We start from the raw sequence: 26272 nt of genomic DNA on the forward strand, positions 1-26272 counted from the left end.
AAAAAATCCAGGCTGATTTGGGGGAAAAAAATCTGGGAAATTCCTCTCCGACCCATTTAGGTGATCGAAACTAGTCCAGATCACTCTGGCCATTAAATTCCCTGATGTACCTACCTTCTGTAAGATGTGATCTCCACCGCAGCCAGAAACAAATCCAATTTTCGCTTGAAGAAATTCAGCGAGTCTGCATCCATCACATGGTTTCCTATTTTCTGGGAAAAGAACCACTTCCTGACATCGAACTTAAATTTGTGACCCCTGGACCTGCCTAACTTATTTAATTGAAATAAACTGTCAGCTGGAACATCGTCTATTACCTTCATTATCTTACAAACCTCAACCTAAGTCTACCGTGCTCTAAGATATAGAGTCCCAAATCTTAGCCTATCTTGATAACTAAGATGCTTTAGACTTGGAATTAGTCAAGTGGCCTCTTTCCAGAGCCTCAATATCACCCACCATGTGAGGAAACTAAAACTGGACATAGTATTCCAAGTGTGGCCTGACCGGATTTGTACAAGGACAAAACAATACGCCTCGTCTTATACTCAATTGTCCGATGGATACACCCCAATGCCCTATTTGCTCTAGCTATTGCTGCATGGCATTGCTCATGTATCTTTAAGAATGTATGCACTAGAATGCCCAAATCTATCTCTATCTCCACTATTGTGTTCCTAACACAGATGAGACTGCACACAGGGAGGTTAAAGTAACAGTGACCTCAGTTTTATTAAGACACTCCAGAGTGAGTAACAGGCCTTAGGGGCCGGCTTATATACAGTGCTCAGGGAATGCGCTCCCTGGTGGCGGAACATGGGAGTGCCTGCTTTACAGATACACAACATCACTCCCCCCCCAAAGTCAAAGTGAAAACTATTTACAAGGTGAGGCGGTCAGGAGCCTTTCTTTCCCTGGTGGACCGCCTCGGTACAAATGTCTGTTCTGGTGTGTTGGCTGTGCCCTTGCTGGGCTGGCGTGTTGTTGGCCCTGCAGGGCTGCTGGGTGAGCCTGGCCTTGCTGGGCTGTTGGGCGTGATGGGTTCAATTTCCTGGTCCGTTGATTCTTTGGGTGTGTGTTGTGGGCTCGAAAAAGATGGTGTCTGCTGTGAGTTGTTCAGGGCAGTCTGTGAACCACAGCCTCATTTGGTCCAGATGCTTTCTGCAAATTTGTCCATTGTCTAGTTTGACTAACAACATGCTACTCCCTTCTTTAGCTATCACCGTGCCCGCGATCCACTTGGGACCACGTCCATAGTTTAGCACATACACAGGGTCATTCAGATCAATTTCCCGTGACACAGTGGCGTGACCATCGTTTACATTTTGTTGCTGCCGCCTGCTCTCTACCTGATCATGCAGGTTGGGGTGAACCAGCGAGAGTCTGGTTTGAAGTGTCCTTTTCATGAGTAGCTCAGCCGGGAGCACCACTGTGAGCGAGTGGGGTCTCGTGCGGTAGCTGAGCAGTACTCGGGACAGGCGGGTTTGGAGTGAGCCTTCTGTGACTCGTTTAAGGCTCTGTTTGATTGTTTGTACTGCCCGCTCTGCCTGCCCATTGGAGGCTGGTTTAAACGGGGCCGAGGTAACATGTTTGATCCCATTGCGGGTCATGAATTCTTTAAATTCGGCACTGGTGAAACATGGCCCGTTGTCACTGACCAGTATGTCAGGCAGGCCGTGGGTGGCAAACATGGCCCTCAGGCTTTCAATGGTGGCAGTGGCGGTGCTTCCCGACATTATTTCACGTTCAATCCATTTTGAAAAAACATCCACTAACACCAGGAACATTTTACCGAGAAACGGGCCCGCATAGTCGACATGGATCCTCGACCATGGTCTGGAGGGCCAGGACCACAAACTTCGTGGTGCCTCTCTGGGCGTGTTGCTCAACTGAGCACATACGCTGCATTGCCGTATACAGGACTCTAAGTCAGAGTCGATACTGGGCCACCACACGTGGGATCTGGCTATCGCTTTCATCATTACTATACCCGGGTGTGTGTGCTGTGGAGATCTGAGATGAACGTCTCCCTGCCCTTTTTGGGTAGCACTACGTGGTTACCCCACAACAGGCAGTCTGCCTGAATGGACAGCTCGTCCTTTCGCCGCTGGAATGGCTTGATTAGCTCTTGCATTTCAACGGGGATGCTGGCCCAGCTCCTATGCAGTACACAGTTTTTTACTAGGGACAGCAGAGGATCTTGGCTGGTCCAAGTCCTAATCTGGCAGGCTGTGAAAGGTGATTTATAATTTTCAAATGCTTCCATGACCATCAACAAGTCTGCGGGCTCCACCACCATCAACAAGTTTGCAGGCTGCACCATTTCCACCATCGTGGTGGGCAATGGTAGCCGACTGAGAGCATCCGCACAGTTCTCGGTGCCTGGCCTGTGGCGGATGGTATAGTTATATGCTGATAGCGCGAGTGCCCATCTTCGTATGTGGGCTGAGGCATTAGTATTTATCCCTTTGTTTTCAACGAACAGGGATTTGAGGGGCTTGTGATCGGTTTCCAGCTCAAATTTGAGGCCAAACAGGTACAGATGCATTTTCTTTACCCCGAACACACACGGTAATGCCTCTTTCTTAATCATGCTGTAGGCCCTCTCGGCCTTAGACAAACTCCTGGAGGCATAGGCGACAGGTTGCAACTTCCCTGCAACATTAGTTTGTTGTAATACACATCCGACTCCATACGACGACGCATCACATGTTAGCACAAGTCTTTTACACGGGTTATACAATACAAGCAGCTTGTTGGAGCATAAAATGTTTCTGGCTTTCTCAAAAGCAATTACTTGGTTTTTTTCCCCATACCCAGTTCTCACCTTTACGCAATAACACATGTAGGGGCTCTAAGAGGGTGCTTAACCCTGGTAGGAAGTTACCAAAATAGTTGAGGAGTCCCAGGAACGACCGCAGCTCCGTGACGTTCTGTGGCCTGGGCGCGTTCCTGATAGCCTCTGTCTTGGCTTCTGTGGGCCGAGTGCCATCTGCCACGATCTTTCTCCCCAAAAACTCCACTTCTTCTGCCATGAAGACGCATTTCGACCTCTTTAGCCGCAGCCCTATGCGATCCAGTCGCTGGAGGACCTCCTCCAGGTTTTGTAGTTGCTCGACGGTGTCCCGACCCATGATCAATATGTCATCCTGAAAAACCACCTCTCCATGTTTCTAGGAGATCCCCTCTCATTCTTCTAAACTCCATTGGATACAAGCCCAGTTGATCCAGTCTCTCCTCATATGTCAGTCCTGCCATCCCGGAATCAATCTGGTGAACCTTCGCTGTACTCCCTCAATAGCAAGAACGTCCTTCCTCAGATTAGGGGACCAAAACTGAACACAATATTCAAGGTGTGGTCTCACCCAGGCTCTGTACAACTGCAGTAAGACCTCCCTGCTCCTATACTCAAATCCTCTAGCTATGAAGGCCAACATGCCATTTGCCTTGTTCACCGCCTGCTGTACCTGCATGCCAAACTTCAATGACTGATGTACCATGACACCCAGGTCTCGTTGTACCTCCCCTTTTCCTAATCTGTCACCATTCAGATAATATTCTGTCTTCCTGTTTTTGCCACCAAAGTGGATAACCTCACATTTATCCACATTATACTGCATCTGCCATGCATTTGCCCACTCACCTAACCTGTCCAAGTCACCCTGCAGTCTCTTAGCATCCTCCTCACAGCTCACACCGCCACCAGCTTAGTGTCATCTGCAAACTTGGAGATACTACCTTCAATTCCTTTATCTAAATAATTGATGTATATTGTAAATAGCTGGGGTCCCAGCACTGAACCCTGCAGCACCCCACTGGTCACTGCCTGCCATTCTGAAAAGGACCCGTTTATTCCGACTCTCTGCTTTCTCTCTGCCAATCAGTTCTCTACCACGTCAATACATTACCCCCAATACCATGTGCTTTAATTTTGCACGCTAATCTCTTGTGTGGGACTTTGTTAAAAGCCTTTTGAAAGTCCAAATACACCACATGCACTAGTTCGCCCTTGTCCACTCTACCAGTTACATCTTGAAATATAGCACCTCTTGCGATGTTTTATTACATTAAAGGTGCTATATAAATACAAGTTGTTGTTGTCTCATCCGACAGGCGGTACCTCCAACAATACTGCACTGGAGTGTCAGCCTAGATTTTTTTTAGTGCTCAAGTCTCTGGAATGGAACTTGAACAACAGAACCAAGGCTGACACTTAAAAGGAGGAAATTTTGCAAGGTTATTGAGGAGAGGAGGGGAAACTAGCTGTTCGAAAGAGCCAAGACAGGCAGACTGGGTCTCTTCTTGTGCTGCACGGTTCTGTAATGCAGCACTTGCCCTCAGTGTTGAAGCAGCAGCAGCAGCTGGCAGGTGCCGCTATACAGATTCCGGGGCCCCGGCCGGCATTGCGTCACTTTCGGCGGGGAGTTTGTCGGCGGGATATTTTCCCTGCCGGGTCGCCGCAACGAGGGCTCGGTGCCCGGGCACAGTTCGGTGCCTCGGTGGGCGCTTTCCTTGGTAAGACTCTGGTTGATGGCTGCGGCCGCGGCCGCTTGTGTTTAAACGCGTTGCTGGTCGAGGGTTTAGCTCGGTGCAGCGTGAGGCCGCCCCTCGCAACAAAGGCCCGCCGCCCGTGGGCCTCCTCAAACTGCACCACTCACCCCCTCACTCCGGCCAGTCACAATTGTCTCCTGAACCACGTTCGGTGGCGGGGGGATTATCAATTACATCTCTGAAATCTCTGAGATAAGCCGCAGATTCATGGTTTTCCGCAGGTAGCACAGAAAACAGAATTTTAACAAATATATGGGGGGGGGGGGTGATTTTTTTGGCTAATTCTCGTTTTGGGAACTTGTCGGGTCATTTGATTTTAAAAGGTCAACATTTTAAGCAAGGGGCAGGAACTTTTGTTCCAACATCATGTCAAAGAGAAACAAATTATTTCACAGGGAATATCTTGTGGTTTATCACTAGAATTTTATGTAGGATTTAAAGAAAAATATATAACACTAAATCTTACCCCTTCTTGCTATGTGCAATAATCCGCAGTGAGGAACTGGGAAATAGCTTGTATAATCTCTCTTTTGGATGAGATGTTAAACTGAAGCCCTGTCTGGCTGCTCAGGTGAATGCAAAAGATCCCATGGCTCGAATCTAGGAGTTGGGTTCTCCTGGTGCCTTGGCTAACATTCATCCCTGAATCAACGTCACCAAAGACAGATTATCTGGCCTTCATTTATGCTGGTGAGCCTGCACTGTGTGCAGAATTAGCTGTGCTTCAGAAGTAATCCTTTGGTTATAAAGCACTTGGGATGTCCTGAGGATGGGTATGGTGCTGTATGTGCAAGTTATTTTCCTTCTATAGACCGACATTACAACTGTGACTACACTTCAAAAAAAGTACTTCATTGGCTGTAATGGGCTTTGGGACGTCCAGTGGTTGTGAAAGGCACTATATAAAGTCTGTCTTTCTATCTTTCTATGATCAACTTGGGTAATAAGTAATGAGGTTGTATCAGTTTTCTTTATTGCTTTCCAACATTCACTGTTAATGGCATAGTAAATAACATAGTCACTCGATTGGTCACCACTCCAGGCAACATTTTCCTTTGAACAATGTGGCTGATGCAGTATTTTTGTAGTCCACTGTGAAGTCATAGGAGCTGATTGGAACCAATAATTTCAAAATGAATTCCTGATCTCAGCTGTGCCTTTGTAGGATAAGGTGTTTTCTGTATGGAAGAAGGAAAAATTGATGAAGTCACTCTGGCTGTCACCTTGCACATTGACTAGCTCAAGAATGGCATTGGTGAATTATTAGGAGCAATTCACCTATGCATCCTCTTGGCCCAGGAGTGGGAAGAAGCATCAGAGAAAGCTGCATCTTGAGCATGTCTCAAATCAGGTTCTGATCTGTAAAGCTACTGTACAAAGTAGTTGTCCTGTTTGTGCCAAGCATTGCTACACACACAACATCTGTCAAATGTAGGCATAGGAACTTCCAATGGAAAAAGTTGAGAGGAAGTGCAAGCCTATGTAATTTTTAATTTATTATAAATATAGATGAATTGAAGCAATGAGTACACATATTGCAGAAATCTATCATTCTTTTTTTAAAAAATCAGGTATTTGAATCTTGCTTTTCTGTGATCTGACTGGTCTATTAGCTGAAGCCACCATTGCAGTCGTTTTTTTTGTGGGGGGGGGGAATCTGATTAGTCTGTAAGCTGAAGCTTTTTTCGTTGAAACCAATGCCAATGTTCCACAAGCTCCTGTCATATATTTTCCTTTATTTATATATTTTTTTAAAGTTCCAGAGCGCGAGAAGGAAGCTGAGTCCCAAGTCTCTGCAGTCGCTGTGCTGTCCAGGATATATATTGGTTGAAGAAAAGCAATGAAAAGTTGAGCAGGAGAAAACAAGGCAAAGTGTAGAGAGGAGGAATTACAAAGTAAAATAATATTGCAGAGAAGGGGAGGGCAGACTGAGCTTAGACAGGAAGAAGGCTTGGATGCTGAAAACTTCGATAAGCTGAAATGGTGCAAGGACAGAGCGAAGAGATTCTGTTGATCAGGGGGAAGAGGCATTTGGGTGGATTATCCTGACCGTTGCCCCCAGAAAATTCCCAATTGTACAAGCACAGAGATTAGGAAGAAGGGATGGAGACCCAGATCATTGGGTCTCTGCCTCTCTTACATACCTCAGGATTTCCAATGCTTTCCAGGGTGGGGGATACGATGATGGGGTTTGGCAGGGGCCTATCGTAAACGCAAGTCAGACTGAGTCATCCTAGTGAGGTGGGACATAGAAACATAGAAAATAGGTGCAGGAGTAGGCCATTCGGCCCTTCGAGCCTGCACTGCCATTCAATGAGTTCATGGCTGAACATACAACTTCAGTATCCCATTCCTGCTTTCTCGCCATACCTTGATCCCCCTAGTAGTAAGGACTACATCTAACTCCTTTTTGAATCTATTTAGTGAATTGGCCTCAACAACTTTCTGTGGTAGAGAATTCCACAGGTTCATCACTCTGGGTGAAGAAGTTTCTTCTCATCTCGGTCCTAAATGGCTTACCCCTTATCCTTAGACTGTGACCCCTGGTTCTGGACTTCCCTAACATTGGGAACATTCTTCCTGCATCTAACATGTCTAAACCTGTCAGAATTTTATACGTTTCTATAAGATCCCCTCTCATTCTTCTGAACTCCAGTGAATAAAATCCCAGTTGATCCAGTCTTTCTTGATAGGTCAGTCCCACCATCCCGGGAATCAGTCTGGTGAACCTTCGCTGCACTCCCTCAATAGCAAGAATGTCCTTCCTCAAGTTAGGTGACCAAAACTGTACACAATACTTCAGGTGTGGCCTCACCAAGGCTCTGTACAACTGTAGTAACACCCCCCTGCCCCTGTACTCAAATCCCATCGCTATGAAGGCCAACATGCCATTTGCCTTCTTAACCGCCTGCTGTACCTGCATGCCAACCTTCAATGACTGATGTACCATGACACCCAGGTCTCGTTGCACCTCCCCTTTGCCTAATTTGTCACCATTCAGATAATAGTCTGTCTCTGTTTTTACAACCAAAGTGGATAACCTCACATTTATCCACATTATACTTCATCTGCCATGCATTTGCCCACTGACCTAACCTATCCAAGTCACTGCAGCCTCATAGCATCCTCCTCGCAGCTCACACTGCCACCCAACTTGGTGTCATCCGCAAATTTGGAGATACTACATTTAATCCCCTTGTCTAAATCATTAATGTACAATGCAAACAGCTGGGGTCCCAGCACAGAACCTTGCAGTACCCCACTAGTCACTGACTGCCATTCTGAAAAGTACCAATTTACTCCTACTCTTTGCTTCCTGTCTGCCAACAGTTCTCAATCCACGTCAGCACACTACCCCCAATCCCATGTGCTTTAACTTTGCACACTAATCTCTTGTGTGGGACCTTGTCGAAAGCCTTCTGAAAGTCCAAATATACCATATCAACCGGTTCTCCCTTGTCCACTCTACTGGAAACATCCTCAAAAAATTCCAGAAGATTTGTCAAGCATGATTTCCCTTTCACAAATCCATGCTGACTTGGACCTATCATGTCACCTCTTTCCAAATGCGCTGCTATGACATCCTTAATCATTTTAACAACAACCGATGTCAGGCTGACCGGTCTATAATTCCCTGTTTTCTCCTTTTTTTAAAAAGTGGGGTTACATTGGCTACCCACCACTCCATAGGAACTGATCCAGAGTCTATGGAATGTTGGAAAATGACTGTCAATGCATCCGCTATTTCCAAGGCCACCTCCTTAAGTACTCTGGGATGCAGACCATCAGGCCCTGGGGATTTATTGGCCTTCAATCCCATCAATTTCCCCAACACAATTTCCTGACTAATAAGGATTTCCCTCAGTTCCTCCTTCTTACTAGACCTTCTGACCCCTTTTATATCCGGAAGGTTGATTGTGTCCTCCTTAATGAATACCGAAACAAAGTACTTGTTCAATTGGTCTGCCGTTTCTTTGTTCCCAGTTATGACTTCCCCTGATTCTGACTGCAGGGACCTACGTTTGTCTTTACGAATCTTTTTCTCTTTACATATCTATAGAAGCTTTTGCAGTCCGTTTTAATGTTCCCTGCAAGCTTCCTCTCGTACTCTATTTTCCCTGCCCTAATCAAACCCTTTGTCCTCCTCTGCTGAGTTCTAAATTTCTCCCAGTCCCTGGGTTCGCTGCTATTTCTGGCCAATTTGTATGCCACTTCCTTGGCTTTAATACTATCCCTGATTTCCCTTGATAGCCATGGTTGAGCCACCTTCCCTTTTTTCTTTTTACGCCAGACAGGGATGTACAATTGTTGTAGTTCATCCATGCGATCTCTAAATGTCTGCCATTGCCCATCCACTGTCAACCCCTTAAGTATCATTCGCCAATCTATCCTAGCCAATTCACGCCTCATACCTTCAAAGTCACCCTTCTTTAAGTTCTGGACCATGGTCTCTGTTTCCTTCTCCATCCTAATGTAGAATTCCACCATATTATGGTCACTCTTCCCCAAGGGGCCTAGCACAACGAGATTGCTAATTAATCCTCTCATTACGCAACATCCAGTCTAAGCTGGCCTCCCCCCTTGTTGGTTCCTCGACATATTGGTCTAGAAAACCATCCCTTATGCACTCCAGGAAATCCTCCTCCACCGTATTGTTTCCAGTTTGGTTAGCCCAATTTATATGCATATTAAAGTCACCCATGATAACTGCTGTACCTTTATTGCATGCACCCCTAATTTCCTGTTTGATGCCCTCCCCAACATCACTACTGTGTGGAGGTCTGTAGAGGTCTCCCACTAGCGTTTTCTGCCCTTTGGTTTTCCGTAGCTCCACCCATACCGATTCCACATCATCCAAGCTAATGTCTTTCCTTACAATTGCATTAATTTCCTCTTTAAGCAGCAACGCCACCCCGCTTCCTTTTCCTTTCTGTCTATCCTTCCTAAATGTTGAGTTCCCAGCCTTGGTCACCCTGGAGCCATGTCTCCGTGATGCCAACCACATCGTATCCGTTAACTGCTATCTGCACAGTTGATTCATCCAACTTATTTCGAATACTCCTCGCATTGAAGCACAGAGCCTACAGGCTTGCCTTTTTAATACACTTTGGCCTGCCTCCCACCACTCGCCTCATTTCCTGTATTGAAGGCTTGCTGCACACCCTACTGCGGGGTAGCCCAGAAAAGATAGTGCTGCATTCTTCCCCACTATCCCTGCCACTAGAGTCTGTGGGCGGGGTCCCAGGGCCAAGCTGAAGATTTTATGGTAGGCCTCCTCTGAACGTTTTAAATTTCTCCGCCCCCCTGCCCCGCAGCCAAGGGCTCAGAGTTCTGACATGTATCAGCAGACCTGAGAAGCCTGCAGCTGGGCCTTGTTTTGATGACCCTTCCATCAACACAAAGCCTGTGCTGCAAGTGCCACCAAAGCATGTAAATAGGCCAGGACAAGAAGTCCTGGTGATCCTGGAGCTGTACAGGAACACAGGGCTTTGGTTGTGCTGCTTCTGTCCAGTTCCCCAGGAAAATTTGCCACCTTGTGTTATTTTTGTAATGTGACAGACACTACTTCATTTCTTTTCAACAAATTTATTAGCTTAACTATCGCATCGATCATTAATCAGCACTCGCAGTCACCTATTTTGACCCGGGTCAATATCAGGAGTCGGTAATCCTTATGCCAGCACCATTAGAGAATTCCCTGGATTAGGATGCAAGTTCCATTTTGGTGGTGTGGCGCTGGGGGATTGGCTGCCTGTGAACATTAGAGGTCTCGTATCCCGCACAGTCAAGTAACACAACCGGGACACCGTCTTATCTTTTAGGTGTTTAGCTGCTAGCATTTGGCAGAGGAGAAAGAGAGAAGCTGCGATTGGAGAGGGAAGGGAGGAAAGAGAGATGCATGCATACACTCTAGGGAGGGGCCGGGCTCCGACGAGCTGGGGAGGGGGGGGTGGGCGGGCGGAAGTGGGAGTGAGCAAGGCAGACCATGTTACTGGTATCAGTGGCAAAGGAAGAGAACAAAGCTCTTTTGCTTGAAGAAAGTGGAGGAGGAGGAGATATTTATATTTTTACATTTTTATTTCCCTGACTGTTCTCATGTTTGTCAGTCAGTAAGAGGTGAGCAGGCCACAAGATGCAGCTAGGTAAAGGACTAGCATCAGATGAGGTGGGGGGAGTACGGTTATTGTAGCTCTGGGAGGAGACCTCCACCCCATCTCAACCAGGTCAGAGAGGGGCTGGGACTTGAGCTGCACAGCACAGCCCAGATACAGTGTGAATAGGAGGGAGAGGCTTCATGAGATTAAAATTTGTTTTTTTTTGTACCCAAAGGACAAGGCCCATCAGCCTTGAGTACTAAAACTCGACTATTCATCAGCAATGCTAAGGGACACCACTCGTGCTTAGTGAAACCTATCTATTATTGCTAACATGTGGCACAGCCTGCTGATGAAGTTAAATTTGGTTCCTTAAGACCTGTAGTTGCAACAGGGCCTAACAAGGGTCTTTGCAAACATTGTTGAGGGTCTTGTTACCGAACAATTACTTCAAAGGCCATTCTCGCCTCTACCACAGAGCATTTCCACGGTTCCGTTTTTAAGTCTCGCATTCTATCCAGCACGCACTTGCTCGCATTCTTTCTTTTAACTCTACTAAATTCCAGCCCTGCCGAAAAACCTGAGCTGTGTTTAAGGCCCAGACATGTGTGAAGTAGCAGATCTGCTGCAGTCTGGGGCACCTGGGCTACAAGTGGTCTCCGTGCTAGATTTTGTATAACTGCTCCTTTTTTTAGAAAATAACTGCTTGAGATCCAAGCTCCCCCACCTTTGCCCCTCCCTCCCTCCCTACCAAAATTCTAATCTACAGTTCCATTATCTTGTGGCTGGACCTCTTCAGTGCTCTCATAGAATCGTACAGCACAGAAGGTGGCCATTCGATTCAGTGTGCTCATGTCAGTTCTTTGAAAGAACTCTCCAATTAGTCCCACTCCCTGCTCTTTCCCCATTGCCCTGCAAACATTTCCTTACTCTCTTCATTTCTACCATTCATAATGATATGAAAGATATAATGATAAAGACATAAGAAATAGGAGCAGGAGTAGGCCATCTGGCCCCTCGAGCCTGTTCCGCCATTCAATAAAATCATGGCTGATCCAATCCTGGCTTCAACTCGACTTCCCTGCTCTCTCTCCATAATTCTTGACTCCCTTATCGATCAGAAATCTGTCTATCCACCTTAAATATATTCAGTGACCCAGCCTCCACAGCTCTCTGGGGTAGAGAATTCCAAAGATTCATGACCCTCTGAGAGAAGAAATTCTGTTTTAAATGGGTGACCCCTTATTCTGAAACTATGGCCCCCAGTTCTAGATTCCCTGGCGAGGGGAAACATCCTCTCTGCAGCTACCCTGTCGAGCCCTCTCAGACTCCTGTACATTTCAATAAAATCACCTCTCAGTCTTCTAAACTCCAATGGGTCTAGGCCCAACCTTTCTTCATATGACAGCCCCTTCATCTCAGGAATCAACCTAGTGAACCTTCTCTGAACTGCCTCCAATGCAAGTATATCCCTCCTTAAATAAGGAGACCTAAACTGTACACAGTACTCCAGGTGTGGTCTCACCAACAGTTGTAGCAGGACTTCCCTACTTTTATACTCTATCCCCCTTGCAATAAAGGCCAACATTCCATTTGCCTTCCTAATTACTTGCTGTACCTGCATACTAACTTTTTGTGTTTCATATAGAAAGATCTTCAGATCCCTCTGTACCTCAGCATTTTGTAATCTCTCCTCATTTAAATAATTTTCTTTTTTATTTTTCCTACCAAAGTGAATAATCTCACATTTCCCCACGTTATGCTTCCATCTGTCAAATTTTTGCCCGCTCACTTAGCCTGTCTATATCCCTTTGCAGATTCTTTGCGTCTTTCTCATAACTTGCTTTCCCACCTATCTTTGTATCATCAACAAATTTGGCTACATTACACTCGGTCCCTTCATCCAAATCGTTACTATAGATTGTAAATAGTTGAGGCCCCAGCACTGATCCCTGTGGTACCCCACTAGTTACAGTTTGCCAACCTGAAAATGATCCATTTATCCCGACTCTCTGTTTTCTGTTAGTTAGCCAATCCTTTATCCATGCTAATGTATTACCCCCAGCCCCGTGAGCTCTTATCTTGTGCAGTAACCTTTTACGTGGCACCTTATCGATTGCCTTCTGGAAATCCAAATATACGACATCTACTGGTTCCCCTTTATCCACCCTGATCGTTACATCCTCAAAGAACTCGAGCAAATTTGTCAAACATGATTTCCCTTTCATCATCATCATCATCATCAGAGGCAGTGCCTCAGAATTGAGGAAGACTTGCTTCCACTCCTGAAGTGAGTTCTCTGGCTGAACAATCCAATACAAGAGCCACAGACTCTGTCACAGGTGGGACAGATATTCGCCGAGGGAAGGGGTGTGTGGGACTGGTTTGCCGCGCGTTCCTTCTGCTGCCTGCGCTTGGCGACTTCGCGCTCTTGGCGTTGAGATTCGAAGAGCTCAACGCCCTTCCGGATGCACTTTCTCCACTTAGGGTTGTCTTTGGCCAAGGACTCCCAGGTGTCAGTGGTGATGTCGCACTTTATCAGGGAGGCTTCTTGTAACATTTCCGCTGCCCACCTTTGGCTTGTTTGCCGTGAAGGAACTCCGCATAGAACATTTGCTTTGGGAGTCTCGTGTCTGGCATGCGAACTATGTGGCCTGCCCGGCGAAGCTGATCGAGTGTGGTCAGTGCTTCAATGCTGGGGATGTTAGCCTGGACGAGGACACTGATGTTAGTGCACTTGTCCTTTCAGAAAACCATGCTGACTCTGCTTGACTGCATTATGATTTTCTAAATGTACTGCTACTACAGGTTGAACCTCTTATCCGTCACCCTCGAGCCTGTGCCGGATAAGGGATTTTGTCGGACGAGGGGAGGTCACGTTAAATTAGGTACTGAACAAGGGGATATTGTAGCTGGATTCGGGCTGGGAGTGTGGCAGAGAAATCGTGCGATGGATCGCGGGGTCAGGCCAGCAATTGTGGGAATTGGCAGCAAGGGAAGACTTCAATTTGTTCATGTCTGAGTTTTGCACATGTGCCTCCTGGTGGCCAGGAATGGTGCCGGACATAAGAACATGAGAATTAGGAACAGGAGTAGGCCATCTAGCCCCTCAAGCCTGCTCCGCCATTCAACAAAATCATGGCTGATCTGGCCGTGGACTCAGCTCCACTTACCCACCCTCTCCCCGTAACCCTTAATTCCCTTATTGGTTAAAAATCTATCTATTTGTGATTTGAATACATTCAATGATCTAGCCTCAACTGCTTCCTTGGGCAGAGAATTCCACAGATTCACAACCCTCTAGGAGAAGAAATTCCTTCTGAACTTGGTTTTAAATTGGCCCCCCTGTATCTTAAGGCTGTGCCTCCTAGTTTTAGTCTCCCCGACCAGTGGAAACAACCTCTCTGCCTCTATCTTGTCTATCCCTTTCATTATTTTAAATGTTTCTATAAGATCACCCCTCATCCTTCTGAACTCCAACGAGTAAAGACCCAGTCTACTCAATCTATTATCATAAAGTAACCCCCTCATCTCCGGAATCAGCCTAGTGAATCGTCTCTGTACCCCCTCCAAAGCTAGTATATCCTTCCTTAAGTAAGGTGATCAAAACTGCACGCAGTACTCCAGGTGCGGCCTCACCAATACCCTGTATAGTTGCAGCAGGACCTCCCTGCTTTTGTACTCCATCCCTCTCGCAATGAAGGCCAACATTCCATTCGCCTTCCTGATTACCTGCTGCACCTGCAAACTAACTTTTTGGGATTCAGAATACCAGGTGCAGTAGGCTTTGCGGAGGGGTTTCCTGTACGGGCTGCTCCTGCACACTCTCAACTTTGCCATCCTCACCTGCCGTCCGGACACGCCATGGCGTACCATCTTGCCGTCCGGAGGAGGCGGAGGTCCCCGATGGAGGGCACTCTACGAAGGGGTCCTCCCACTATTTATCGGGGACTTGGCCTGGAGGGTGGTGCACGGAGCAGTGCCGTGCAATAAATTTTTAAGGCGGTTCACGGGCTCCCAGGCCGCCTGCAATTTCTGCGGTCTGGAAGAGTCCGTGTTCCATGTTTTTATTGAGTGCACAAGGTTGCAGCCCCTGTTTTGTTATTTAAAGGGGCTGCTCCTGAAATTCTGGCTGCACTTCAGTCCCACACTCCTGATCTTCGGGCACCCTGTGCGGAGGGGAGCGGGTAGGTCCGAGGGCCTCCTCGTAGGACTGCTCCTGGGCACGGCCAAGGGTGCCATCAGCCGGTCCAGGCAGCGGGCGGTCGAGGGGGTTGTTCAGCCAGACTGCCTACCTCTCTTCCGCGCATACATCCGGTCCAGGGTGTCCTTGGAGATGGAGCACGCGGTGTCCACCGGTACCCTCGCGGCCTTCCGCGAGAGATGAGCACCGGAGGGACTGGAGTGCATCATCACGCCCGGCAACCAAATTTTAATTTGATTTTATGTTTTTAAGTTAATTTGTTTTAATTGCCGGTGCTTTTAGTGTCCCCCTCCCCTTTTATAGGGGGCACTTGGAGAAAAAATTCGATTCTGTGCCCAAAAAAAACCCCCCAAAAAATAAAAAAAGGGCCTTGTAAATGTTGGTGTTTCCCCCAGATCGGGGGGCACGGTTTAATGTTTTTTGTTTGCTCCTAAAAAGAGTTTCATGCACAAGGACCCCCAGGTCCCTCTGCACCGCAGCATGTTGTAATTTCTCCCCATTCAAATAATATTCCCTTTTACTGTTTTTTTTTCCCCAAGGTGGATGACCTTGCATTTTCCGACATTGTATTCCAGCTGCCAAACCTTAGCCCATTCGCTTAACCTATCTAAATCTCTTTGCAGCCTCTCTGTGTCCTCTACACAACCCGCTTTCCCACTAATCTTTGTGCCATCTGCAAATTTTGTTACACTACACTCTGTCCCCTCTTCCAGGTCATCTATGTATATTGTGGTCCCAGCACCGATCCCTGTGGCACACCGCTAACCACCGATTTCCAACCTGAAAAGGATCCATTTATCCCGACTCTCTGCTTTCTGTTAGCCAGCCAATTCTCGATCCATGCTAATACATTTCCTCTGACTCCACGTACCTTTTTCTTCTGCAGTAACCTTTTGTGTGGCACCTTATCGAATGCCTTTTGGAAATCTAAATACACCACATCCATCGGTACACCTCTATCCACCATGCTCGTTATATCCTCAAAGAATTCGAGTACATTAGTTACACATGATTTCCCCTTCATGAATCCATGTTGCATCTGCTTGATTGCACTATTCCTATCTAGATGTCCCGCTATTTCTTCCTTAATGATAGCTTCAAGCATTTTCCCCACTACAGATGTTAAACTAACCGGCCTATAGTTACCTGCCTTTTGTCTGCCCCCTTTTTTAAACAGAGGCGTTACATTAGCTGCTTTCCAATCCGCTGGTACCTCCCCAGAATCCAGAGAATTTTGGTAGATTATAACGAATGCATCTGCTATAACTTCCGCCATCTCTTTTAATACCCTGGGATGCATTTCATCAGGACCAGGGGACTTGTCTACCTTGAGTCCCATTAGCCTGTCCAGCACTATCCCCCTAGTGATAGTGATTGTCTCAAGGTCCTCCCCACATTCCCGTGACCAGCAATTTTTGACATGGTTTTTGTGTCTTCCACTGTGAAAACAGAAGCAAAATAATTGTTTAAGGTCTCAGCCATTTCCACATTTCCCATTATTAAATCCCTCTTCTCATCTTCTAAGGGACTAACATTTACTTTAGTCACTCTCTTCCATTTTATATATCGGTAAAAACTTTTACTATCTGGACGAGGAGTGGTGCTAGATAAGGGAGTCCCAGATAAGGGATGTTCAACCTGTACTTCCTTAATAATGGACTCCAGTATTTTCCCAATGACATGTTAAGCTAATTGGTCTATAATTGCCTCGTGATATTTTATTCCTCATGATACATTTTTAGCTCTGATTTTACCACATGCCTCTCAATTTTAAGTTTTGTTTAGTTTCAATCTCTTCCTTTATCCAAAGAGGTCTATCCTTTGATGCCCCCTTCATCTTACAGGAATATATCTATTTTATGTTCTGTGCATTTTTTCTTTGAAGATTCTCCACCGCTGATCTGTCATCCTGTTTGCTAATTTTTCCGCCCAGTTAATTTGGGCTACATCTCACTAAATTCTCTCTTTTTCCAGTCCAGCATCCTTTGACGCTTCACTATACTTTTCTATTTTCACATTGAACCTAATTGTATTGTGTTCAGTAATTCACAGTTCTACTGTCTTGTCTTTCTTTGCCCCACTTTGTTTTCTAGATATATAGAGTTTTTTTTAAAAAAGCTTGTGTTTGTAGATGGAAGACTTTTTTTAGGGAGAGTACATCTTTCAGTAAGGATCCATTCATTTAAATAGGCTGGAAGCTAAGAGATTAGCTCAGAATTTACAATGTTTCATTACAAAGTGTACAAGTTTAAACAAGTTTGCAGATGATATAAAAATGTTTTAGGCAAACTTAAGTTAAGTTACTTGAATGGCCCCATGTGTGGGAGATGGCATTTAATGTGGGCAAGTCACTTGTCATACACTTGGGATTAGGAAATTTTGGCTTGTTGATGCCATGCAGGGGTATCTGTTGAAAGTAACTGATCAAGAAAGAAATCTAGGAGCAACTGATCATTTGTTCAAGTCGCACAAGCAATGTCGGGTAGCATGCGGGAAAGTAAATAAGAGTTTTAAGTTGTATTGCTGAGATCATTGAGTACAACATGAAGGATACTGTATACTTCGGTTTTATAACGTTCTGGGCAGTGGGACTAGTTTGGGATTGATAAAAGGCTATGGGGGGAGTGCAGGGCAGTGGGATTAGTTTAGGATTGCTCTAGCAATGAGTGGGTACAGACAAGATGGGCTGCATGGCCTCCTGTGCTGTAAATTTCTATAGCTCTGCAGCTTTTCTATAGCTCTACAGTTGGGATTATGTTGTCACTACAGTCCTTTAAAACTGAAATTGCCAAGTTAATTTCCAGTGTAGATCTTAAGTTGCTGGATAGCTGCGACTGTAATGTCTTACTGGCAACTGCAGTGTGGTGGAGCTTAGTAATTTCCTTGGGGAATTGGAGAGGAATGCTCCATTTTTTCCCGAAATTGCCGACAGGTTTTTTTTTCTTATCTCATCTTGGAGATGGTGTGCTTAGTGGGTGCGTAAATGGTGTACTAAGTTACAGGTTGAATGCATGGGGATGTGCTTGGTGGTCTTTCCTTATCCATTTTGTATGTTCATATGTAAATGTTCTCAAGTGGACTGAGGCGTTCCCATCACCCCCGTCTTCGTCAAGCTCCAGTGGCTTCCTATATCTAAGAATGGACTTTGAACATTTTTATCCTCACCTTAATGACATGTAAGTTGTGATCCTTACCAATGGATCCATCACAGACCCAATTCACGTCCGGACCGGGGCCAAGCAGGGCTTGCGTCATCGCCCCAACCCTCTTCTCAATCTTCCTCGCTGCCATGCTCCACCTCACAGTTGATAAGCTCCCCGCTGGAGTCGAACTAAACTACTGAACCAGTGGGAAGCTGTTCAACCTTCGCCATCTCCAGGTCAGGTCCAAGACCACTCCAATCTCTGTCGTCGAGCTACAGTACGCAGAGGCTGAACTCCAGGACATAATCGATGTATTTACCGAGGCGTATGAAAGATGGGCCTTATGCTAAGCATTAGTGAGACAAAGGTCCTCCACCAGCCTGTCCTCACCGCACAGCACTGCCCCTCAGACATCAAGATCCACGCCATGGACAACATGGACCACTTCCCCTATCTCTGGAGCCTCCTATCAACAAGAGCAGGCATCGACGACGAGATCCAACACTGCCTCCAGTGCAGCCTTCGGCCGCCTGAGGAAAAGAGCGTTTGAAGACCAGTCCCTCAAGACTGTCACCAAGCTCATGGTCTACAGGGCCGTAGTAATACCCGCCCTCCTTTATGGTTCAGAGACATGGATCATGTACAGTAGACACCTCAAGTCGCTGGAGAAATACCACCAGCGATGTCTCCACAAGATCCTGGGAGGACAGACTAGTGTCCTCGTCCAGGCCAACATCCCCAGCATTGAAGCACTGACCACACTTGATCAGCTCTGCTGGGCAGGCCACATAGTTCGCATGCCAGACACGAGACTCCCAAAGCAAGCGCTCTACTCCGAACTTGTCCACGGCAAACGAGCCAAAGGTGGGCAGAGGAAATGTTACAAGGACACCCTCAAAGCCTCCCTGATAAAGTGCGACATCCCCACTGACACCTGGGAGTCTCTGGCCATAGACCGCCCGAAATGGAGGATGTGCATTCGGGAGGGCGCTGAGCTCCTCGAATATTGTCGCCGAGAGCATGCAGAAATCACTTGCAGGCAGCGGAAGGAGCGTGCGGCAAACCAGGCTCCCTGCCCACCCTTTCCCTCAACAACTATCTGCCCAACTATGACTGTAGTTCTCGTATTGGACTGTACAGCCACCTAAGAACTCATGCTAAGAATGGAAGCAAGCTTTCCTCAATTCCGAGGGACTGCCTATGATGATGACTCCGGCGGCCCATCCCTCTAAAAAGAAAGACTTGCATTTATAAAGAGCCTCTCACGACTTCAAGACGTCCCAAAGCGCTTTACAGCCAATAAAGTACTTTTGAAGTGTAGTCACTGTTGTAATGTAGGAAACACAGCAGTCAATTTGTCCACAGCAATGTGATAATGACTAAATAATTTGTTTTTATGATGATGATTGAGGGATAATAATTGGCCAGGACACTGGGGATAATTGCTCTTCAGAATAATGCCATGGTATCTTTTATGTCCACCTGAGAGAGCAGACAATGCCTCGATTTATCATCCGAAAGATGGCACCTCCGACAACGCAGCACTCCCTCAGCACTGCACTAGAATGTCGCCTAGACTTTTGTGCTCAAGTCTCTCTACCACCCTTACCTCTTCCAACTCTCTGTCCCTGCCCCCGATCCTCAAATTCTCACCACTTACTTGTTCTTCTGTCAATTTTGCCTTTGCCCTCTTGAATTTATCCCTCAGCATCTCTGCTTTGTTACCTCCCTTGAAATCCTACTTTATGTTTGTGCTTTTGCCTCCTCATGTCCCTATTCCTCTTTCATTCTCCCCACATCACTGCTCTGTGCCATCTCTTGCTGTGTAATGAGTGCTAAAAAAATGTAAGTTGTTATGCAATCTGTACCCTTTCACTACACTACTGTGCAAAACTTGCTGCAACCTATAATTAGATGGACTATCCATCCATTTAAATTCTATTATGTTGGCAGAATAACCCATTATATTGGGGAAGAATGAATGAAGGTGGAAGCTACTTTACAAAAGTAAGTGGTAATAATTATTCTTTCACTATACTATAGCACTCCTGTGGACAACAATTTACTTCCCTTTGATCATTGCCATCAGATTGAAGAAGGAATTCCTGTGATGCATTTAAAAAAAAATGTTTTTTTTAAACTTTTGCACTACTTCTGCACCATTCTGAGAGTTGAGAAGTTTCTAGGCTGTTCCCTGTGCCTGTGCTCTTTTCGGAGGTGTGCAATATTATTGTGGGTTGATTATCTGAAAGATGAACTCCTTTCCTTTCCATTACCCTCCTTGTACCTTGCCCTTGTTTTTGCCTCTGCTGATGGATTAATAACTGTCAGGAATTTCTCTTGAGATAATGTGAGCTGAACCAGTGTTTTACCACTCCAAGCAAAAGCATACAGGCAAGCTGAGGCCCTGTGTCACTGCACTGCCACAAGGGATTTTTTTTTTTGTGGTGTTTGATTAAAAACATCTTTAACAAAGAGCAGATGAAGGCAAGTTTATTTTTCAAAAGAAGTTATTTTTCTTTTTATTGGCACACGTCCAATGTAATTCCTTGCCAATCAGAATGGTTCAGCGATGGTATAGGAAGATGAAAGTCACGTGCTGAGGTTGTGCAACATTTTGTTTGTTTTCTTTTCTCTAAAGGGAAACTTCTCATGGGTTTAGAGGCTTTGGATCGTTGCCCAAGGTATGTGGAGGAGAACTGTTGCACTGCTGTCCCTTTGGAAGGCCGCTTAGTTATTTGAAATCTTGATTTGGTTTCACAATAAATACTGTGATTAGGACTTGGAGGAGATTTCAACTGCAGCTCCAGAAGAAAATAGGGTTTGTGTATCATTTGACCATTTATATTTGCGCATTATGTCCCAAATGGTGGGTTACTGGCATAATATGTAAATAATACAGTGCATGCATTGCATTGTACTGCAGCGGGTGTTGAACCAAAGTCAGTACAGGGTACCAGCAAATATAAATTGTTCGCAGTTGAGTCTCTGATGTATTTTTCATTGTCTCCCCGTGCACAGACCAAGGCTTAAAGTAAAAGGGGTTTTAACCATTTCTTTTGCCGGGAAAGGCATGCCTCCTCTTGAAAAGAAGTCATCAGTACTCTCTCACTTGCGGGGGGAGGGGGTGTGGGGGGTTGATGTATTCTATTGGAGAGGAGGAATTAAAATCTATATTTTTTTAAGCTATCAATCTGAAATGTCAGTGACGAGGTGACTCGTTGGGTCAATTTGTGTATGGGTTTGAACACAGTTCAGGCTGGTGGGATTAAAAACCTGCACTTTCATTGTCGGCTAGTTTTAAAGATCTTGCGTGAAATCAATTATAACAGTTTCAACCCAGAACCAAAAGCACAAAAAGTTGCACTTAATTGCCAGTTTCAGTCCGAGTCCAGAAAGCTGCCTGATGTGGAAGTGAAATTCACTCAGTCGGAGATGCTTTTCTGCAGCTGGAGTTGAGACATCATAACCTGTATTTTAGCGGCCGATGATGGCAAATGCACAGCGTGCGCCATCCTAAGTGCTCAGGATGGCCCTTGCAAGCTCTGGGTTTCTGTATGCGCTCGGCAGGTGCGAAAACCCCGAACTTGCAATCTATCAAGTTTTGCATTGACAGATCCTTCGAATCCGCTGCAAAAACACTTTCGCTGGTGCAGAGTTGGGCTATTTTCCAAACTATTGCCCAGAGAATGCCCATGAAAAAGCAGGGGTAAGTCTTTCTTTTACCAGCATATGGGTTAAAGTAAATGTTAAAATTAAAGATTTTAAATGGTTAAAAGATACACATACATTTAAAAATGGTTTCAGTCAATCTTGGCCCGTTTTAAAATGTTTACATTTATTTTTCAAAAATTTTAATAGTAATTTTAAATGCTTAATTAAAGGGTCTTTTCATTAATTTTGAATATGTGATCATTTATTTTTATTTTAAGTGGGAGTAAATTCTTATTTATTTGGGGATTTCTAATATGCTTATGGGGATTCTGTACGTAAATGGAATCCCCACAATCATCATCGGAATCTCCCTTTTTGATTGGTTGACTGGGCCAACGTGATCCTAGGGAAGCTTGCGAACCGCCTGCATCCATGGGTTCCGTAGGTCTTTTATGCAGGTGAATGCCTACAGACCCAGGACCCATAGAGTCCGAAGCTCCGAAGGCACCAGCTACATTTGTTTTTTTTTTCCAGTTGGGAAGCGTATTCTTCTGGTGTGCCTCCGACCGCACATTCGGGGCCATTATTGAGGCAGCAAAGAAAGATTTATTCTGATCCTTGTGCTGCATCTTGCCTGTCAGTGTTTGATCCTGATACTTGATGGTAAAATGCTGCAGTTTAACTGCATTATTGCTTTCACTTTAGGGCATTCCTGCTTCAATTCATTTCAGCTCTGTAATGAGGGCTAGAATAAACTGACATTGAAATCCCCAGCCTAAATGGCGTGCCTGATGTTTGGCTTTGCCAGCCAATTATTTTTCCAGTTGAATGCACTATTATCAAAACACATCAAACATTTAGATGCATTAACCTGTTATTTTTATAACACTTCCTGATAGCAGAGTACTCCAGTAGGTACATTTAATGTCACATTGACTGAACTTCAGCTATACAATTTACATTTTCAGCCGCTATACTGGAAACTACAACTAATAAAACTTTAGATAAAAAGTGCATGCTGCACACAGTCCAGCTGGTTTCACATTATTACATTGGAATTTAAACTCGGTTATTCCTGAGAACTGCCTGTTTCAGGTTCCATACCTGGGCATCTAGGGAGAGAAAAAACATGGAAAAATCATTTTCTGCTTTGCCTCTGCATGGCTTTTGCTGGGGTTACATTTGATCTATGAATTGTATTACCTGTACAGGCAAATGAGCGTTGGGCAAGACTTGCTTATAGTGCTATTATTCAGTTCATTAGCAAAGATCTGATTGCAGGAAAAGCTGTAAAAGTGGATATTCTGTAATAACTGACTCCGGGACCTATCTAACCCACAAGAAACAAAACTGAGTGAGTTGTATATATTTGAAAAATCCCCTTACAGAACTAAATATTCTTGGGGAAATATCAGCATTGTTCCTTATTTATTTCCCCCCGGAAGGCTCCGATCAAGATGTTTAGATTGGGAAAGATACATTCTGGTAGCAGGGGAAATGGACTGATCATGAACGAAACCTAGCTGAAGATAAAAAAGAAAACCATGAATACTGAAATAAAAGCAGAATAGTCTAAGGATAAGGGGTAAGCCATTTAGGACCAAGATGAGGAGAAACTTCTTCACCCAAAGAGTGGTGAACCTGTGGAATTCTCTACCGCAGAGAGTTGTTGATGCCAGGTCATTGGATATATTCAAGACGGAGTTAGATATGGCCCTTACGGCTAAAGGGATCAAGGGGTATGGAGAGAAAGCAGGCATGGGGTACTGAGGCGAATGATCAGCCATGATCTTATTGAATGGTAGTAACATAGAAAATAGGTGCAGGAGTAGGCCATTCGGCCCTTCGAGCCTGCACCACCATTCAATAAGATCATGGCTGATCATTCACCTTAGTACCCCTTTCCTGCTTTCTCTCCATATCCCTTGATCCCTTTAGCCGTAAGGGCCATATCTAACTCCCTCTTGAATATATCCAATGAACTGGCATCAACAACTCTCTGCGGCAGAGAATTCCACAGGTTAACAACACTCTAGTGAAGAAGTTTCTCCTCATCTCAGTCCTAAATGGCTTACCCCTTATCCTTAGATTATGTCCACTGGTTCTGGACTTCCCCAACATCGGGAACATTCTTCCTGCATCTAACCTGTCCAGTCCCATCAGAATTTTATGTTTCTGAGATCCCCTCTCATCCTTTTAAACTCCAGTGAATACTAAGGCCCTGTACATTTACAGTAAGACCTCCCTGCTCCTTTACTCAAATCCCCTAGCTATGAAGGCCAACATATCATTTGCCGCCTTCACCGCTTGCTGTACCTGCATGCCAACTTTCAATGACTGATGTACCATGATACACAGATCTCGTTGCACCTCCCCTTTTCCTAATCTGCCGCCATTCAGATAATTTGCCTTCGTGTTTTTGCCACCAAAGTGGATAACCTCACATTTATCCATATTATACTGCACCTGCTACGCGTTTGCCCACTCACCTAACCTGTCCAAGTCACCCTGTAGCCTTTTAGCGTCCTCCTCACAGCTCACACCACCACCCAGCTTAGTGTCATCTGCAAACTTGGAGATATTACACTCTATTCCCTCATCCAAATCATTAACGTATATTGTAAATAGCTGGGGTCCCAGCACTGAGCCTTGCGGCACCCCACTAGTCACTGCCTGCCATTCTGAAAAGGACCTGTTTATCCCGACTCTCTGCTTCCTGTCTGCCAACCAGTTCTCTATCCACGTCAGTACATTACCCCCAATACCATGTGCTTTAATTTTGCACACCAATCTCTTGTGTGGGACCTTGTCAAAAGCCTTTTGAAAGTCCAAATACACCACATCCACTGGTTCTCCCTTGTCCACTCTACTAGTTACATCCTCAAAAAATTCCAGAAGATTTGTCAAGCATGATTTCCCCTTCATATATCCATGCTGACTTAGACTGATCCTGTCACTGCTTTCCAAATGTGCTGCTATTTCATCTTTAATAATTGATTCCAATATTTTCCCCACTACTGATGTCAGGCTAACTGGTCTATAATTAACCGTTTTCTCTCTCCCTCCTTTCTTAAAAAGTGGTGTTACATTAGCTACCCTCCAGTCCATAGGAACTGATCTAGAGTCGATAGACTGTTGGAAAATGATCACCAATGCATCCACTATTTCTAGGACTACTTCCTTAAGTACTCTGGGATGCAGACTATCAGGCCCTGGGGATTTATCGACCTTCAATCCCACCAATTTTCCTAACACAATTTCCCGCCTAATAAGGATTTCCTTCAGTTCCTCCTTTTCACTAGACCACCGGTCCCCTCGTATTTCCGGAAGGTTATTTGTGTCTTCCTTCGTGAAGACAGAACCAAAGTATTTGTTTAACTGGTCCACCATTTTTTTGCTCCTCATTATAAATTCACCTGAATCTGACTGCAAGGGACCTACGTTTGTTTTCATTAATCTTTTTCTCTTCACATATCTATAGAAGCTTTTGCAGTCAGTTTTTATGTTCCCAGCAAGCTTCTTCTCGTACTCTATTTTCCCCCTCCTAATTAAACCCTTTGTCCTCCTCTGCTGAATTCTAAATTTCTCCCAGTCCTCGGGTTTGCTGCTTTTTCTGACCAATATATATGCCTCTTCCTTGGATTTAACACTATCCTTAATTTCCCTTGTTAGCCACTATTGAGCCACCTTCCCCGTTTTATTTTTACTCCAGACAGGGATGTACAATTGCTGAAGTTCATCCATGTGATCTTTAAATGTTTGCCATTGCCTATCCACCGGCAACCCTTTAAGTATCACTCTAGCCAATTCACGTGCTGCAGGCTCGAAGGACCGAATGGCCGACTCCTGCACCTATTTTCTATGTTTCTATGTTTCATACACACAGCAAGTCAGCCCACATTTAAAAAGGAAGCTGCGTAAATGTTGTGGGTATACCGCATCATCAGAGCTAGGTTATATATAACACAAATGTTAACCAATCTTTGTCTTCCGGATGCTAACTGACTTGTGTGTTTCCAGCCTTTCCTGTTTCTGCGAGTGCTGGAAATGGGATACTTTTCCATTTCACACACATCGTGTTGGCATTGAGCACTTGGAGTTCGGGTATAGTGGAGGGAAAGTAAAGCGCCCTCTACTTTGCTCCAAAAGTATGCCTTGGCCCAAATTCAGAAAGAGTGACATTTTCCATTTCCTACATCAGTAATCCTGTGGCTTCTGTAGTAAGATTGCCAAATTAGGAGTAAGTTTGAGCTGTGGCTTTGTGTGCACTAATTAGTGGGTTGAGATTAACCAATCCATTTCATCCCATCAGTGTATTTTAGATTTGATTTTAGTTCTTTTATTATCCCTTTCATCATACCGCAGGGAACCACGTAGAGCCACACAATTCTCATCACCTAAGAAGGTGCAGGATTATTGGGATCGTGGGTTCAATAGCCTTTTAAAATATATTCTTGTAAGAGGCAGAGCACTGCGGCCCAGCTGGAGTGCTTAACAGTCCTAAGGAACTCCTGGCCAAGAACTGATTCAAATTCACTTTCATGTGTGGTAGACAGAGCTCAAGTAATGAGCAGCCCTGAGATTTGAAGTTGCAGCGACCTGGTAGGGAAGCAGACATTCCACTG

General features: G+C 45.2%; 1 protein-coding gene across 6 annotated transcripts in view; it reads left to right on the top strand.

Moving 5' to 3' along the window:
- Positions 1-4356: 4356 nt before the first annotated feature.
- cdc7 (cell division cycle 7 homolog (S. cerevisiae)) overlaps positions 4357-26272 on the top strand; it is a 62011-nt gene continuing 40095 nt past the window's right edge. Inside the window, exons 1-3 of one of the 6 annotated variants that reach the window (XM_070886587.1) lie at positions 4357-4515; positions 19947-20000; positions 20635-20677. In XM_070886587.1, the coding sequence (XP_070742688.1) occupies positions 19975-20000; positions 20635-20677 (69 nt within the window). In that variant the 5' untranslated portion in view covers positions 4357-4515; positions 19947-19974. Of the gene's footprint in view, positions 4516-19946; positions 20001-20634; positions 20678-20714; positions 20815-26272 lie in introns of those variants that run through there. The other 5 variants (XM_070886581.1, XM_070886582.1, XM_070886584.1 and 2 more) reach the window with 5 other exon arrangements.

This window comes from Pristiophorus japonicus, chromosome 8, assembly GCF_044704955.1.
Source record: "Pristiophorus japonicus isolate sPriJap1 chromosome 8, sPriJap1.hap1, whole genome shotgun sequence".
Taxonomy (NCBI): domain Eukaryota; kingdom Metazoa; phylum Chordata; class Chondrichthyes; family Pristiophoridae; genus Pristiophorus; species Pristiophorus japonicus.